This window comes from Camponotus floridanus, unplaced genomic scaffold (assembly GCF_003227725.1).
Source record: "Camponotus floridanus strain SB8 unplaced genomic scaffold, Cflo_v7.5 scaffold7, whole genome shotgun sequence".
Lineage (NCBI taxonomy): Eukaryota > Metazoa > Arthropoda > Insecta > Hymenoptera > Formicidae > Camponotus > Camponotus floridanus.
The window spans coordinates 269,006-287,459 of record NW_020229838.1 but is presented as its reverse complement, the minus strand read 5'-3'; the positions used below and the strand labels follow the sequence as shown (position 1 = coordinate 287,459).

The following is an 18,454-nucleotide window of genomic DNA, read 5'->3' as shown; positions in this document are numbered from 1 at the left end:
GAGAAAAGAGTGTGAAGTAAAGTTGATTCGAAAATTTTGCGAAATTATTTTGTAAGAAAATCCGCATTTCTTTTGGAGAACGGATTCTCTCGCGAGATCGATAGATCGCAGCTCGCATTCGAAGACAGTTCGCTGCAATCTCTCGTTGGCAATCATATCTCAAACGTAATCTCGTTGATTTCGTGATTACGTGACTTCAATACGAAGTCGTCGAGCAGCGTCTCGCAGATGACACCGGATCCCATTTGCGGATGATGGGGAGACGTATTTTTACGTCGGCGACGATTTTATTATGTATACGTTGCATTAATGGAGTATATTACTCTCTTGGCTAATCTTGACACGAGAAGAAATTACAAACATCACAAAACTGAATTAAAAAAATGAGACAAGTCCATGCATCTACTTCGTTCATTGATTGATTTTTTTTATTTTCATTTTGTACCAAGATTAAATTTTTAAAAGATTTACAAGAAAGATTGGAGAGTGTCATCATTCTTTTACTTTGTCTTTTTATAAAATTTTATATTTTTATTTCTATAATTATTCAGGTATCGAATCGATTATTTAATTAAAAATGATAAAACTCTGATTTAATAAAAAATTTATTCAGATATAGAGATTAAATTCTCATCCCTAACATCCGACGATGTCTAATTGTCAAGATTTGACCTGATCTGATCTGCGAGACGCAATGATGAGACGGAAACGGAGACATAATGAAAGTAGCGCGCAAAATCGTTAACTTAATCGTTGCTCCGCAACTTACGCTTATCTAGATTACCTTTAGACTTATCGGTAACGTCGACGGATGAACGACAAAGTTTTAGCCAACAATTTGTACCTTGCTGTGACGGACGCTCCGTGAATGCCCATTGTCCATTGCCGATCGAGGAACCTCGCCGTAGCGTACCGTTTCGAAAATTTCGCGATTAACCGGGATTTTTTCCAAAACGCACCGTCATGCAATTATTATCTCGCTTCTGTCCCTCTATTAACGGGATACAAGTCGTTATCGATGACACGACGAATAGAGAGGAAGAATGAACAGTTTAGCGGTCATCTGTTGGCGGAGTTTGACGAACTCTAGAGTGAAATAAATGTGAAAAAGAGCAGGATACGTTTAATAAGATAAATTATATTTCTCTTAAACGTCTCAAAAAATTTGTCCAACATTTGGTGAGAATGTCAGAGAGGCAGGAGGATCCTCCGCAGAGAAATTAACGCATTTGCGAAATACCATATTTCATTCGGGGAAAGTTTATAATAATAAATATAATCCTATTGCCTCTGTGTGATATCTTTTCTCTTTCTGAATTATTCTGTACATCGAATACTGTTATTGCAAAGAAAAATGAATAGTTTCGTTCGCATTCGATCGATATGACACGCGAATTTTTTTGTTTTTATTTCCAATCATTTGGAATATAAGCGTCGAAGTCGCCAAAATATATGAAGAAAGAAAGAGATAGAAAATATAATTTACAAATTTATATATTATGTATACGAGAGGACGCGCTGGCTGAAAGGTTCGTCGACAGTTTCCTCTCCTACAGTTTCTTCGAGCTCGACACACCACGGGACAATCTTTGGCATTCGACCGATTTCCGATTGTAGTTTCTTGCCGGTCGTCTTTGTCAGATATCCGGGGGGATGAACGCGACACATTGACTTAAAAATTCTATTAAATACATGCGATTCTAGTTATCATCATCATCATCGTCTTTCTTCGTTATATTATCAGCTATTAACCTCAGTTAATCATATATTATCGGTAATAATGTTAATCAATAGTATTATTTTTATTATCGTTAACGCGTATCTCGGGATGTGTATATATGCATGTGTGTATGTATGTGTGTATTGTGCCGCTTGTATATGTATGCAGTGGGTGATCGTTCCATTAATAATAACGTTACAACGTGTTAATGATTCTATAAACTTACAATCGTAATCAATAATAATGCGCGGTGTGATATTCTCATTTATCTCTCACTCGCGCCCGCTTCTCTCGCTTTCTTTCTCTCTTTCACGCACTCTCTCGCTCTTATACTCCTCTCATTTCGCACGCATAATATAATAATAGGTTTGAGTATATTCAAATATATATATTCGAATACTCTGTATATTGAATCGTTTATTATTTTATTACTCTGTTTTATCGTTTCTCATTTCTACAACGCGCGCGGCGTGCATTATTTCTCGATTATAAAAGGAGGATGGGGGAAAGATTCAAACTGAGAGCACGTGACCTCGCCGATCGACAAAGAATATTTATCGCAGCGATAGAAAAAAGCGTTCGATCTATCATCGCGTCGAAAATTGAAGCAGCGCTACGTAAAAAAAGTGTTCGTTCGAAAATCAAACTCTTCTTTTTCGAGAGAGAAACTTGCTTTATTAACAAAATTAAACAATTTCTATGTTAATGACTCTAATCACGGCAACTTAAATAGGCTAATAATAGCTAAACAACGTAACGATTAGCAATTCATATTCTCTTCCACGACACATCAACTGTGTACATGATGTTTACGAAAAAATTACATACGTTAGAAAAAAATTAAGATTCTTTTTTTATAGAAATTAATGATAGCAAGAAGATAATTTAGTCGAAAAACAAATTAATTAGGCGTGGCTGCTGTACACATCGTGCTCGTTTAGAAAGGAACGTATTCCATCTCCCGACTTTCGTCGATTAGCGAGAATCACGTCTGTACGCGATTCGCGAATCACTTTAGGCTTGTGATAACACATGGCGAGAGAACTCAACGCGGCGTGACAGGCAGCGTGACGAAGACACCGTGAAGAAGCATTTCGATCCGGGACTCTCGCGTTCCAGCTCTGTAGACCGTGACACGTTCTCTCGCGAAAGCGAGCCGACATCGCGCGATTAATAATGTAATATCAACAAAGTTTAGTACCTTGTGCGGAAGAGTTCTGAAATTATTGGAAATTGCCCAACAATTTCCTCTCTGCACTTTCGATTAATTTATTGTAAAATATACAAAGAAGGAAAAATGAAATTACGAAAGCGAAACCGAATGACACGCAAAGACTCACCCTTTTGCGGCGAACCTGAAAAATCACGTCGGTTGGTCCTCCGACAGGATTAGACGGGGAAAAGTGTCTTTCGTTTTAATACTGTTGAGGGCAAATATAATCAAATTATGTCAGTCTAATTTATGTATAAAGGAAAGATGATATAATTCTTGAAGAGCGATCTTTTGCGCAAATTGGTGCTTAATAAACTTGAAGAAAATAGCAAATCATAAAGGGTCAGTCCATATCATCTTAGTAAATCGGTCGATTCAGGGATCGATTCATGCGAAAAAATCAATGTAATTAACCGGACTTGCGCGAATAGAGCGGCATCGTGTCGAGAGCGTGCACGCGAGAGGACAACATCCAGTTGGAGAGGGGCAGGGATGAGGGTCGCGGTCGATACACGTGTAAATCGGGGTTACTGGACGATGCAGCAGCAGGGATTGTTCGCGAGGGTCGTCGTGGTAGCAATGCTCCGCTGCCGCTGCTGCCGCAGCTGCCTGTTCCGCTGATGATGGTGGCTCGTCACCCTCGCACACCTGGGCTATTGGTTCTCCAGGGAGTAGTGGCGCGACCTCTTCCAAAAGCCCTTGAAGAAACCCTTCTTCTTGGGCGCGTCATTGCTGTCCGTGCCTGAAACAGAAGCGTTCCCCCGTGAGGGGATTCGAGGATTTACTACCAGTCTCTCATTTGTCCGAGGGCCGCAGGTGTTAAATCCATGATTCACGTCGAACCGCACGCGTATCGCACTTGCCGAACTTAAATGAATACATCAGGGATTGCGGTCTGGCCATTTATAAGGCACTTGGCAGCCCATTTGTAGCAGCATCATGTACACATTTTGGGAATAAGGCTGTATCATCTTCTTTTTGAGAATCGTTGTTGAAGAAAAAGTATACAAAAGTATTTCCAAAACCATCAGAGATGTTCTTTTAAATAAATAAATTTTCTAACTAATTTAAAGACAATCTTTCCGTAGTGAAAATAAAAAGAATGAATGACTGAAAAAGAAGAGTTTTTCACGAAATAAATTTTATGAAGTCAAAAGATTAACAAACTGATCTTTTTCGATAAATTCAGGTGGAATTTTAATTTAAAGTGTAGCTAGAAAAATATATTTTTAATAAGTAGATTCTCTAACTAATTTGAAGACAATCTTTCTATGAAAATTTAAAAAAAAATGAATGATTGAAAAAGAAGGGTCTTTCACAAAATAAATTCTACAGAATCAAGAGATTAACAAACTGATATTTTTCGATTAAATTCAGGTGAAATTTATAGAATTTTAATTTAAGGTTTAGCTAGAAAAATATATGATAAAAAAATGGGAAACTTATTTTTATTAGAGAAAAATTGATTTTTTAAATTGTTCAAAGAATCTAAGAAGCTATTAAGAGGACATTCGATTTTGAAACACTCTGTATGCGTATATATAAATAAAAAATATATATTTCTTTTTTTGACAGATAAGGAGCTTGTTTATGTGCATCTAATGGATGCGCTTATTACACACCGGTGTGTTCGATTTTCGCGATCCGTTAATGCATTGAAAAAATATGCAAAAATAAAAAAAGACTTTAGGCTATGGTTATCGGTTATTTGCCTGGATGGATGTCTACTAGTCTAGGTAGTAGAAATCGTTGAAATCGGAAGCGGTGAGCGGATTCCATCATCGATCGATCACGTTCGCGTTGCAGCCGGTGAGAAGCACGTCCGCTTGAAAGCTTCCATCGCGGTTTCATTACCGAACGAACACGTCGGAAAACACACGGCATCTTACACGACTGATGATCAATTTGTTGATGTATCAATCATCGAACGAAAATCGTGAGAGAAGACATCACGTCGATTTTAAAACATCGCGACGTGCGTGAAATCTCGTATTGATTTTGGCATATTATATTCCATCGATCATGTCCCATTATCTTTCTTCGCAGCATCAATTATAATTAATTCAACCATTTTTAATAATTAATTTTATTTATTATTAAAATTATTATTAACAATAATTTTATTGAGTTCAATAGCAGTATAAACATAAACAAGAGGAAAGAAGCAAAGAGTAAACAGATGAAACATATTAAAAATGGCACTGCTTTTAACCCGTAAAAATTATAGGAACAAGACACAAGCAAATTTTTATATCTTTGGTATATATATATACGATATTCTTTGAAAAGAAAAATAACAATAAAGAGACAGAGAAACGATTGATTTGAAGGAGAAAGATTAGATGAAGAGAGTATGAGATAACGAATAATTAATATAGGAGAAAAATTAATATCTGAGATATCGCAAATCTAAATCGGAATTTGCTGCGAACCATCTTCCGTTGGTACGAAACTAATCTGCGACAAAGCTCAGTTGATCAACAATCCTCGTAATGACAAGAATCTCCCAGGAATCTTTTCTGCCATTTCTCTTGAAATCATAATCACCAAGCGAGCGAAACGATCGCATGATTATGACTTAAGAATCGATACGCGTGCCCGAGGTTATCATGGGGCTGCTCATTAAGAAGACAAAGGACCAAGAGGAACAGAAGAGACGATCCACTTCCATCTCAGATTCTATTCACATCAAAGGTCCGAAAATGTGACCCGCGAATGAACATCTACCCTCTCATCCGTCTTTCTGACAGTCGGTTGTGAATCTATATTTGTCTCTTTGACATCGATCGATCTATCTAATCCTTAATGAACTATTGCAGTGGACGAATTTTTCCTTGTTTGCGTCGCAGAGCGGTTATTAATTATTCGCTCGCTTCTTTAAAAAAGAAAAAAATAAAGCAGTCGTAATCGATCGGCACTTTAGCGATTTCAAGTTACTCGAGAGAGACGTCGTCCTCTCAAAGCGCGACAAAAAATATGATTCACATCTTCGCGCCGAGAATAACATCAGGATAAATCGATGCTGTCACGTGTGAGATATTTCGCGAGAATTTTTTAAGAATCGATTTACAAGAAACATTCAATGGAATATATTCCTTAACAAGTGTGATAATGATACTGATGAATTTACTATTTACATTTCGAACCGTTTTTTATCGTTTATTTCAAAAATTTGAACAACATGAGAAGGAAAGAAAAACAGTAGAGCTACTTTTATTCTCCAATTCTTTCAAGTGAATCAAAGTCTACTTTTGTCGTTCAATGTAATAGAGTAACGTCATGTTTTGCGGTTTCTTTAGTATTTAAAATGAATGAATGAATATTTTACTTGTCTGGAAAAGATGATTTCTGTTATTCGGTTTGCGTTTAGAGTGTACAAATATTATGGAATTATTTAAATTACAGTAAGATTTTTATGAGCTCGAACGCTTTATTCATAGTATTATAATATTATTTCACATTCGCATAAATTCTTATTAATTCAAATTTATTGATTAATCAAATTTGTTGATTAATCATTCAAATTTTGCTTCTATGGAAGTAATCAAATTTCCCTATGAAAAAAAGCAATAATGACATCCTATAAAACTTTTATTCCAACAAGCATTATATTGTATATCACGGCGAAAAATAAAATTGCTCAAAAGGAGTCCAATTAATGAAATATAAAAATATCCTAAGTAAAGACAAGATGATGGTTGCAGTCGTGTGAAAGGCGCCACATAACTCGACTGATCGGACTGATCGGACGTAGACACGCGGATATCAACGGATTTCAACTGCGAACTGCGCCATATGTTAAGCAGCCAAGAAGAAGATTCTGAGATGATCCTCTTGCCAGTCGCATAACAATGACCATCGGATTAAGAGGAACTATATCATTATTAATGCGACGCCTGTTGCCGGACATCGCGACACTCGGCTCTTTTCCCATGCAAATATTTTGTGGATTTCTCACAGTTAACCGATGAAAATATATTTCTCTCTCTCTTCGATATTATTTTTCAAATTTCTGTTTAGTTTATTTTCATTAGAAAGAAAAAATACGCTCATCGGCGAGTCCCAATGCAATTACTGGAGACATCGTGTGTCGTGATTATAATTACGTACACACATTTCTCGCGATGATAGACATCGAGAGCGCATATAAAACGTATCGTTTGGCTTTCTTTCTGGAGAACACGCGGCACGCAAGCCAACTACATGTCTTCAATTGGCCATGACTTTGAGCGATAACGTGTCAAGGTAACGTCCGTGCATAGACCTAGACGTGTCGGCTGCTCGATCCGCGTGTTAATTAATTGCGTGGATTCGGTTGACGTACAGGTCTCGCTCGCTAATAAACAAGGTATATAAACACTCCATATTTTCGATATTTAAATATATTATCGCGAAAGAATATAAACGAGGGACGGAGGCAATAGTGATAATATGTACGTTTTTTTAGAGTAGTCTATCTAATTTTAAAGTAATCTATCTAATCTAATTTTAGAGTAATCTATTTAAGATGTTTCAACAATAATTTCTCTTCGAATAAAAGAGAAGTTTAGGTTCAATCATAAAAATATCGATGTTTTTATGCTAATTTTGGGAAAATGACAAATCGAAAGAAAGAAGTTGTATTTATCATATTTAACAGTTGCATAAATTTTTTTATACGTTCCGATTAGAAAGAAAATTTAGATTTCTTATTTCTACTGGATTTGTAGAAAAAACTATAGAGAACTATGGTCAAATTAATTTGAGCTGTTCTTACAGGACGACAAAACATTATCCCCGCTTCGCAAATCAATACTTGTCCAGCTGTAAAAGCAAATTCGACGGTCGTCAAAGATCGCTTTTTACGTTCATGTAGCATAATTGATGGAACACGTTAATTCTTCATTGCACTCGTGTTTATGATTTCGCAAACGCGAATCTTCGCCATGTTTCATTTCACTAACGCGCCGGAACTTGCTCGAGCTTAGCGCTAAATCCGAGATACTAAGAGATTTCCTAGCTTCGTCTGTCCTACGCAAAGATCGGGTATAACGACGTTATTCCCGGTTGAAAATCAGATAATCAAGTTTGATACGGAAATTTCCTCGAGTCTCTACCTGAATATTCCGGAAGTTGAAACAGTGATTGACCCGCGATCGAGGTCACAAAGGGTCATGTCGAGAAGAAGAGAAAGAGAAAAAGAGAGAGAGAAAATATATGCACTTGCGTATATGTATATGTGTGATGTGTCAGCGCGGTGGGCCAATGAACGGCCGAGGGATGAAAGGAAGGAAGGAAGATGGCCCTGCCGTGGAGGAGAGCCGGTGCGTGCGATCAATACCGATAGTGTATACCTATAGGACATGGAGACGCAGACTCTCTTGGGTGTGTCCGATCTCCCGCGCGCAGCATCCCGCGTTTATGTCGTGCTCTCTCTCTCTCTCTCTTTCTATCCCGCACCTGTCTCTACCGATCGCTCGCTTTTCCTTGCCCATGGTCGATTCCTTCGAAGGGACATCGAACCTCGGGGTTCATTAAACCCTCGACGGGTAAAGTCTCGTGCTTCACCCACTCGTGAAGCCATTCTCGCGTGGCCGTCAGCTGATGGAGCAGCGGGAAGATCCTCGGAATTCCGTTTCACAAAATTATGAGGCTATATTATAGTGTTGGAGATAAATTGATGTACTCGATTTTAAGAAGAAATTATTAGTTTCAGACCTTGAATTATAATATAAATAATTGTAATTACTCCACCCTTTTTTTCCCATTTCTAAATAAGATAAAAATCGTTATGAAGTAGAAACTTATCGATTTTCCTTAATCAAGATATATAAAGAAAATTTTAAAAATGATTTAAAAAGGATTTGAAGACTGTCAGGATTATCAATAGCGATTATTGTTGAATTCAAATACATGGTGTCTTCTTTTTCTAAATTTATCATTAATGATTTAGAGTTCAATCTTACAACATTAGTATGTCTCAGAAATTTCCTAATTTTTTTTCTGGATTTTAAAGATAATTATTTGTCTTTTTTTTTTCAAATATTATTTCTCTTTGTTTCAATATATTTTAGAATATTTTTGTAATTTAACGAAATTTTATCTAAAATTATTTTCACGACAATGATCATCTAATCCTTGCAAGTATCTAGTTGCATAGTTAGTATGCAGGATAAATTTGTTATTATTGGACACGGTCCAAGCCGGTCAAGCTATTAATATTACCTTACTTGAAAATCCTAGCATTCATGCACCGTCCAAGCGTACGAAATTATCGAAAAAAATTTCTCAAGATTTTAAAAAGTACAGTCATCGAATTTCAAGTTAATGGGAAATTCGCGTTGAACGATTTATAATTCACGTAAATAAATAATATATCGTAAATTTAGTTGTCGAGTTATCGCGGCTTATCGACGATAAGATATGTCAAATACAGGAGAAATACATTAATTCTGTTTGTCGCTCGACTGTTGAAAAGTATTATACATATTATAAATGAGAGAAAAATTATTCTTTCTTGAATGAAAAAATTATAAAATAAGGGAAAGATACGTACGAGTAAGAACGTATTTAAAGCAAGTAACTTGACTCGAGCGAGTGATCGTTCGCGATCGATCGCGTGCTCCCAGGAATGTCCCTAAGGATGCACGGATGTGTAACTCTATGCACATTAAAAAGCAGGCCTTCCTACTCGATGAGCAGCCGTTTTCGAAAATAACCAGCGAATATTAATAGACGCGTTGAATTCACTCGACGGAAAAGACGGAGGGGCGAGCACGCGAGAGAAGACCGCGATATTTTGGAACCCACGATCCTATAGTCGTTTCGTACCGCGATACGCACTAAATTCGGTTACGAACGGAATATAAGAAAGTATACGATTATGTCCGATCGATAAACAAAGAGGAAGAGAGAGGGAACGTCATTTCTTCTTTATGTATAATAAATTGGATATGGACTTGTATGCGAAATAGACATTTTTACATTTTTCAATTTGATATTTTAATAACGAGCACTAAGAGCCTACAAAACGCGGATGGCAATGCGTGAATTATTTCGAACATTAATTGTTCGCGAAAAATTTTTTTCGCGAAAGGGGGTGTTATAGAAGTCTCGAACCAAGAGGATCTATAACTTGGCATATGTGCATATGTCTTAAAAATTTATAGAAGTCTCAAACCAAGAGAATCTGTAACTTGGCATGTGTGCATGTGTCTTAAAAATTTTTCGCGAACAATTAATGTTCGAAATAATTCACGCATTGCCATCCGCGTTTTGTAGGCTCTTAGTGCTCGTTATTAAAATATCATGTTGTTTAAATATATAGAGCCGAATAATTTACCAATTTATTTTTCAATTTGTCTGTAAATATGCTAAGTAATTTTTTAATTATGAAATGTATCCTCTTGAATTTATCAAATAATTAGAATTATAATAGAATTATTTCTATTTTCCTAAAAAAGATAAGTTAGGAGATAATTCTTTTTTTAAATGCGATGACTGTCCACAATTTAACGAATTATCAATTATTTATTCAAATGTAAGGATTTTTCAAGTCAAAAGTATTGATGTCAAAATTAAATCAAGCTGGTAAAATCAATATAATAAATAGCAAAATTTAGCAATTCTTGGATTTTTTATATATTAAGATTTATTACTCACATCTTGCATCAATACGTTTGATTCCTGGTTGAAAATTTTATTAATCTTGATATTTATAATTTATTTCGAGATTTAATAATTTTTATTATACATACTTATTTCTCGAATCGAATAATAATTTTTCTAGCGCATCTCAACATGCCGATAAATAGTCCTTTTTACAAAATTTTTCCAAAATTGTAATCTGACAGAAATTTTCAAAATCAAAATTGTCAAGTATAAAAAACAATTGTAAGAAATAATCATCTTTTTAAATGTTTTTATTTTTTATTAAACCATAAGAAATAATTATTCTTTTCTTTTATTTTTTGTTATATAAACTATATACGTTATCTCTCTTTCCCTTTCTTTCTCATGAAGATTAGACTATTCCTTGCTACATGCCATATGTGGAGCGATACGCATGCTAGACTAGAGTCAACGCGATTCGTGCGGCGATGCTGTTAATAGCGTCGCGTAGCCGATCTCCTCTCCGCGGATCATCGTCATCGGATGACAATCGTCGTTGTGTTCCACGAGACGAATTCATTAGAATGATCACGGCTGTCAAGTTCGCGGCTCGACGCATTGTTTTTACGGGCGACGCCGTGGGATTTCATTTCCAGGGGGCTGACACACACGCTCTCGGCTATTTTCAAGTCGGGCTCCACCGTCGAAGAGAGAGAGAGAGGAAGCCGGCGAGTAAGAAGCAGCCGAAATATTGCCCACACGAGGATTCGCGACCGAAATAAAACGGAGGGAGGACTTATTTTCTCGCACGCGACGCGCTGCACGTCTCGCTACCATTCTTTGACCTCTTAACAAACACATCGGTATCTTGCAAGTGAATCGCAAAGAAGGAAGAAATTTTATTTCCTAAAATTTTTAATTATTATTTTAATTAATATTTTCTAAAATTTTTTCTTTCCTAGAAAACACAACATTTATCCGAATTATTAACATAATTCTCTATATCTTTTTTTCAAAAAGATTATATTTTACATAAATTTCTCATATCTAGATTTGTATTTTGTTCAAAAAATGAGTCTTCAGAGTAGGATCATGAAGCTTTTTAACACAAAAAAAAGAATATAGTTATGAAAATAAAAATTTTAAGTAGAGAAAAATTGAAATTCCTTATACTTAAACTATTTAAAATACACGTGAAAAAAGTTACTGTCCAACTTACCGGCATAAGGACCAGAGGGTGAGTTGTTGTCTTTGTTGCTCTTCCCGTCTTTGCTGCCGCTTCCTGCAACAGCAAAGAATAATTCGAAATTATGACAGGATAAAAACGCAAGATTATATATAGGGAACATGTATATAAGAAAAATATATTAATTTTTTAAGGATACATGAACTCATCTATCAAACATAGCTACAGATACTATTACATCATTACAAGTGGAATTTTACCAAATTCCCTTATTTGAATATTTGTAAAAGTTTGTATAAATAAAAACAAGAAGATGTTCAATTGCTAATTAATGAAATGCATAAGAAACGTTTAAAAATGCATGAAAGGCGACAATCGAGCAGATTGAAGGGAATATGCGGCATGCAAAGTCCCCCCCGTGTAAAGTGAGGGTGCGTTCAGTTATGAAACACGCGGTAATCGAAGAGGTAAGAGCGTAAATGCGTAATAGCGCATTGAAATGTATGCGATCCTCAACGAGCGCATATCATCTGACGGCTCGGTCAGATGACTCGGTCGAGAAGATAAGGAGCAATAATGCATTAGGCCAATTATTCGGAATGGAACGGTTGCTTTATTCGCAGCAGGCGGTACCCCGGCTTTCATCGCGAAGCAGATTCTAGAACGTAATGGATGTGCACGGAAAAACAGGGGAAATATAGTTGCAGAAAGAGATATTGAAATTTTAAAATATAAAATGTTATGCTATATATTTTTGGAAAACTTTCTATAAATCTGTATATGTATACAAAAATATCTTTAATATACATTTATCAAATATTTAAATATTTATATAATATATTACATATTTAACTTATTAAATATTTAAATGCTTATTAAATTAATATTTTTAAATTATAATACTTAATATTTTTTAAAATTGCTTCTGTAAAGCACACGAACTTAATTATTATTTTTCTTTGCTATTTATAAATGAAGTCTAAAGGACACATGCAATATCCAGTTTTGCTGCAATTTGACATTTAAGTATGTCTACTCGTCAAGCAAGAAGGGATATCTCGCATTTTTCATCTTAAATGCTTACAGTGAATAGACGTTGATAAAGCGTCATGGAGGTGATACGGAAGATCGATTATTAAGAAAGCGAAAAGTACGACGCGAGATCGATAAGCACGGTCATTTTCCGCCGGTTTGATAAATCCGTCGTGTAAACTCGGTCAGGAAATGAAATCCACGAGGTAAGAAAGAAGCACGTCTCCATGTCACTCGTTTTAGCTCCTTCGATCGATGCCTCGGGAATAATCATATTCGCATAGTCAAGACACGTTATAATCTCTGCGACTATCATTAAAAAAAATTTAAAACTATTTTGTGTCTTTTTGAAATCTAATAAGTCATATAATTAAAAGGGCGAAATATTCTACAATTATTTGTAATTCGCAATCGGTAATTTTTTAATTAAAAATTATAAAGGAATCTTAATGTTCACGCTTTCTTGGCTGCTTCTCTTCGCAATTTGCAACTTATTTGTGTTTTAAATACGCTTTCTTGTTGCATTGCCTTTTGCAGTGCAGGTCGCATTTATTGTTTGGTCGAAAATATTTCAATCCACGGGGGTTGGAATGTATTCCGGGGGTGCAAGTAGGACACGTTTTTCTTTGTGCGAGTTTTTCGGTTCGTAGGCGAGACCGAAGAAAGTCTATATACGACAAAAGAATGACGAAAGAGCGACAATAACATCATTACAGAAGGGTGAAAGAGGAGGAGAAGGAAAAGAGGGATAATCCATACTTGGGGAATAATAAACGACAACTAGTAAACTGGTCGTGGAATGCCATTGCCATTCGGAGTATACCAGTTAGACTGTATATGTCCTTAAAGAGCCCTAACCTACACGAAAACGTGACCTTTTCAGTCCCTACCGATTCTAGCCCGACATTTCTCGTTGCCGACTCGAATGCACCGAGTTCATCGACCTGGTATTTCTCGGCTATTTTATTTATTTTATTGTTTGAGTCAAGATATTATATTTCTAAAAAATATCTACTTTCAATAGGAAAAAAGCCAGACTGTATAAAAATATTTTTTATATCCCAAATAAAAATATTGGAAAAAGCAGTACATTAATATAGAAAAATAAAAACTGTGTAATTCACGCATACGACAGATAGAAAATATTTCCACATGTCGCATATTTAAATGACATATTAAAAAAGAGCCAATTTTGTTAATAAATATTTGTAATTGTACATTTCTTTGTAATTGTACATTTTCAAAAAAATGACTCGTGTCTTTATGAAAAAATCGTGCGTGTGTAAATTCCTGTAATTTTAGTGTCAGTTTATACAAGTCAAATTAACAAATTGTCCCAAAAGGCAGATTAAACTCGACGAAACGTAACTTGCTTGCCATATTTAGAATATGGAACATTTACCGATAGGAGAGATTAGAAACGTGAGGATGCGTAGATCCGTCAAGGTCGCGACGAAGGTCGGTTCGCAGAGATGACAATTACCTCTGTCCTCGTGACACAACGAGAATCGCGATTAACTCAAATTCAATTGATACGAACTCTGTGAAGACCTTTCCAGGATGCGAAATTTCTTTTGCACCGTTATTAATCTCTCGTAAGTGAAAGATACAATTTTTTTCTATTTTCTATTTTAATATTTTACATGTAACGCTGCCGATTAACAATAAGTCCTCGGCTCAGTCTACATGCACACTCTTCAACAAGGCAATCGTGGTTCGGAATACCGATTTCGAGCCACCGATCTTGATGAAAAGTAATATATATTTTTTATGTATTTTTCATCAATATAATATTCCAACATTCGAATCACAATCATAAAGCGGATTTCGCAAAATCAAATACAGCTGTCGAGTTTTGCTATTTGTAATCGAGGAGAAATAAATCGATGGACGTTTTGAACATTGCCAGTCATTTTTTTTAAAATAAATAATTATATTAATTTTACAGGTATTTAGCTGTAGTTAACACCTTCCTCTCTCTCTTTTTTGCGAATTTGCGGCTTCGCAAACTTTCCGGCCGACACAAATTGTTCCTTTTTCTGCATTATACACGCTACCGGACATGCGATTGGCCAGGCGTGACGGGATAGTTCCCCGACAACTTGTTGGAGGAACGGCATCAGCTGCAATTTCGCAAGGCTGCCTCGTCGGGGGTTGGAGATAGTGAGAGTGGTCGAGGACAATGACGCGCGTGCCTCCCAACGTTGGTTGTCAGGGTGGAAGAAGGGGCAGGAGAAAGAGGGAAGGAGAGGGCGGGAATGGTAATGGTGGTTGTGTTCACCCTCTGAATAAATCAATAAGTCCTCGGCCCAGCCTACATGCACACTCTTCAACAAAGCGCAATCGTCGGAAATACCGGTTTCGAGCCACCGATCTTGATGAAAAGTTATATATATTTTTTATGTATTTTTCATCAATATAATATTCCACCATTCGAGTCACAATCATAAAGCGGATTTCGCAAAATCAAACACAGCTGTCGAGCTTTGCTATTTGTAATCGAGGAGAAATAAATTGATGGTTTTTGAAACATTGCCAGTCATTTTTTTAAATAAATAATTATATTAATTTCACAGGTATTTAGCTGTAGTTTGGATATTTACGTCATGCAATTTCTATAGAGAGGAATAGTTAGAAAAGAGGGGGAGAAATTTGAGGAGGGCGTAGCGAACTCAAAGGAATTCCCCACTTTCTGAAAGTTCGTCGAGGGGTATCGAAGGATTAAGGCCCTCGAGGATAAGCAGGGGTCCGTTTCCGCAACATGTTGGGGCCAGCTGACGTTCAGAGAATTCCAGTGACTTACTCACTAGTGCACTCTCCTTCGCTCTGCGTCCGAGCCAAATTTAATATACGATAATCAAATAGGATCGGCATGCGGGGCTGCCGGATATAATAAAATTTATCAAACGGATAAATTTTATGTAACCTTTTCAAGTACATACGTACGCGGCGTGTGCATATCGATTCCCTCGTACGCCTTAGGAGCGTCTTATGAATAAAACAGCACTGCTCAGTCGTAATTTCCGGACTCGCGGAGGAAAACCGCGGGCGCAAACCCTACATTTCGGGCCCGCTACTAAAGATTGCAGGAAAGACATGACATTTACGAAGACACGACATCCCGAGCCGGAGACTCGAGACAAAGTTGATCCTCCGCGTAATCATTTTTGATTAAATCTACTCGGAGTGGAGCTCCACGCGAAGAAATTTCGCCGCACAAGATGAATCTAAACGCAAAATGTAAAACAAGTCGACGTTAAAAAAATAACATTTACGAAATATATTGATACTTTTTTCAAAATGATATTCGATTTGAATAAATTACAGTTGCACAGAAAAAAAATAAGCGTCAAATCAAAACTTATGTACTTAAATTAACGCGTTCATTGTTTCGTATATACGCAATAATTTACAATATTCTTAGGAGAATTTAATAATTTTAAATTTCAACAATATTATAGTCTTATTTCAATATTGTAATTATCATCTCAAGAATATATAATTATTTAATTCCACTTTAAGAAAATTATAATCTTTGATTTAAAAATGTTATTTTCTATCTAGCATTGTTTCTTTTCCATTCAAGAAAATTAAATCTTAAATCATAAGAATATATTTTTCTCCATTGAACTATATTAAATGGCTTCATTCAAGTAAGCAATTATATTTTTCTTTAATTAACGCAATATAATCTCATTTCCAGATTTCCATGTTAAAACTAAATATATTTTTAAAACAAGAATGTCCTTTTTTCTGTGTGTATGTTGCAATAAAAAAATCGGAAAAATTCCAAATATTCCGGATAATGTATGAGGAAGGAGGAGAAACCACTGACATATTTATTTTTTTTTTTAATTTACTCTTGCAACGTAACTGTACTTTGCACGGTGCGTAGACACGCACGCGTGACGCACGTGTTACGTGTATCTATCTGGTAAATGCACGACGGCGAACTCCTCGATATCACGGTCGAGCTGCAGCAGCTGTCGCGCGCGACGCGTGGGATGCCCTTAAAATTTATTCTATTTATAGAACGCATGCGGCGAACTCTTGGAAGTCCAAGTCGCCTTCGCGATACATCGGAAGATACTCGGGTCTCGTAAACCGAATACGCTTGCGAGTCGCACCGTTTTCTTCTCGAGGAACACCGAAATAAATATACGAATGCACAGATTGGGAAACAGGTTCCCGAATAATTAAAATTTGTCGTCTGTCTACGTTTTTTCGATGCGGATCGAAATACCGAAAATTTGCATGCGAATCGTGATTTTTAACAATTGAAAATTTTTTAAAAGTGTAAAATGAAATGAAAGAAATTTTTCTCAGAAAATGTATCTTTGTTCCATGTCAATATTGTACCTTGCTTAATTGTATTTTGCTTTCGGGCTTAATCATCGTGAGAGATATAACGTATTCTCTAATTAACACGTATAAGACCTCACACAAGAGAATTACAATAGAACTTCCGTTCCTTGCGAAATCACGTATCTTTGCTTACAACTAGCTTACATACTAATCTATCTTCGAGACTAATTGTAACTAGTTAACTAATTTATCGATTAAATTTTTTTTCGTTTTTTTCATTGCATTTTAACAATGAATCGTTACATATATATAATTTAGTTACATACATAACGTTTTAGTTTCTTAACTGAAACCAAAGTTGTACTTTATTACTGTCCCCATCATTTTTAACTTAATAATATTATAGATAATAGTAAAAATAATACGGAGGAATTTTTTATAATTATTAGCTCAACGATAATTGGGGCTGAAGTTTTTCGTCTAATGAAAAAACGTGGTGTTTGAGGTCGCTTTAAAAACTTTCCTTCGCTTCTTAAAGTTTCACTTATACTATTTAACGGTAACTGCGCGTAATGAATGATGTTATAAATAATGCAACGCAATGTCCGCTCGCGAGAGTGATGTTGTCGAGTTGAATTTTCCAAGCATGTAATTATACAGCAACGCTTTCCAGTCGAAAGTAAAGCGAGCACTTGGATAAAGTCGGGCGTGGGCGAGACATAAGTGGGATTGCCCGAGATATTGTCTTGTCTTGTTTTGAAATTCGTAACAAGATTTTTTAATTAGCTGTCAAGGCAATACCACAACTGAGATTGTCAAGATTATTGATTTTAAAACAAAATTAAAATATATATTTGTAAATTAGACAAAAAAAAAATCACTATATTATGCGAACTCAAACAATTTTACTTAATAAATAAGAATATAATAAATAAGAATATAATAAATAAGAATATTTGTATTAATAAATTTAGCAATAAATGATGCAATATATAAAGCAAAAATTGTTAATAAAATCAAGATAAGACAAGATGAGATACAAGACGACTTTTTGCTACAAAAATTCACTCAAAACGAAGACAAGATTTATATTTTCAAAAATTTTCAATATCAATATAATATTTTTGCAAATATTATCTTGTCTTGAGTCTTGTGCAACCCTAAACATAAGATAATTAGGTCGCGCATGCGTGTACGAGTTCTAATAATCGTTAATTATTCGCAACGACCTGTTCTCTGATATCATTAAACAAAGTGTCTACTCTCTGGAAAAACACAGAAAATCTGGAATTGCAATCTCAGTATTTTACTTTGAAAAATTAGGGAGTCTACGTAATTTCATGAAATTCAAGGATTCTTTTTAAATTATCTCTGATAATTTTGCTTTTTAATATTGCATTGATAACAG

At 35.6% G+C, this 18,454-nt stretch overlaps 1 protein-coding gene across 4 annotated transcripts in view; it reads right to left on the bottom strand.

Moving 5' to 3' along the window:
* Positions 1-1,048: 1,048 nt before the first annotated feature.
* The window catches only part of LOC105254782, a 188,080-nt gene continuing 170,674 nt past the window's right edge, over positions 1,049-18,454 (bottom strand). For all 4 annotated transcript variants that reach the window (XM_011263672.3, XM_011263671.3, XM_011263673.3 and 1 more), the window contains 2 exons: positions 11,743-11,805; positions 1,049-3,675 (listed from right to left, as the gene is read on the bottom strand). In XM_011263672.3, coding sequence (XP_011261974.1) covers positions 3,587-3,675; positions 11,743-11,805 — 152 coding nt within the window. In that variant the 3' untranslated portion in view covers positions 1,049-3,586. The remainder of the gene's footprint in view (positions 3,676-11,742; positions 11,806-18,454) is intronic.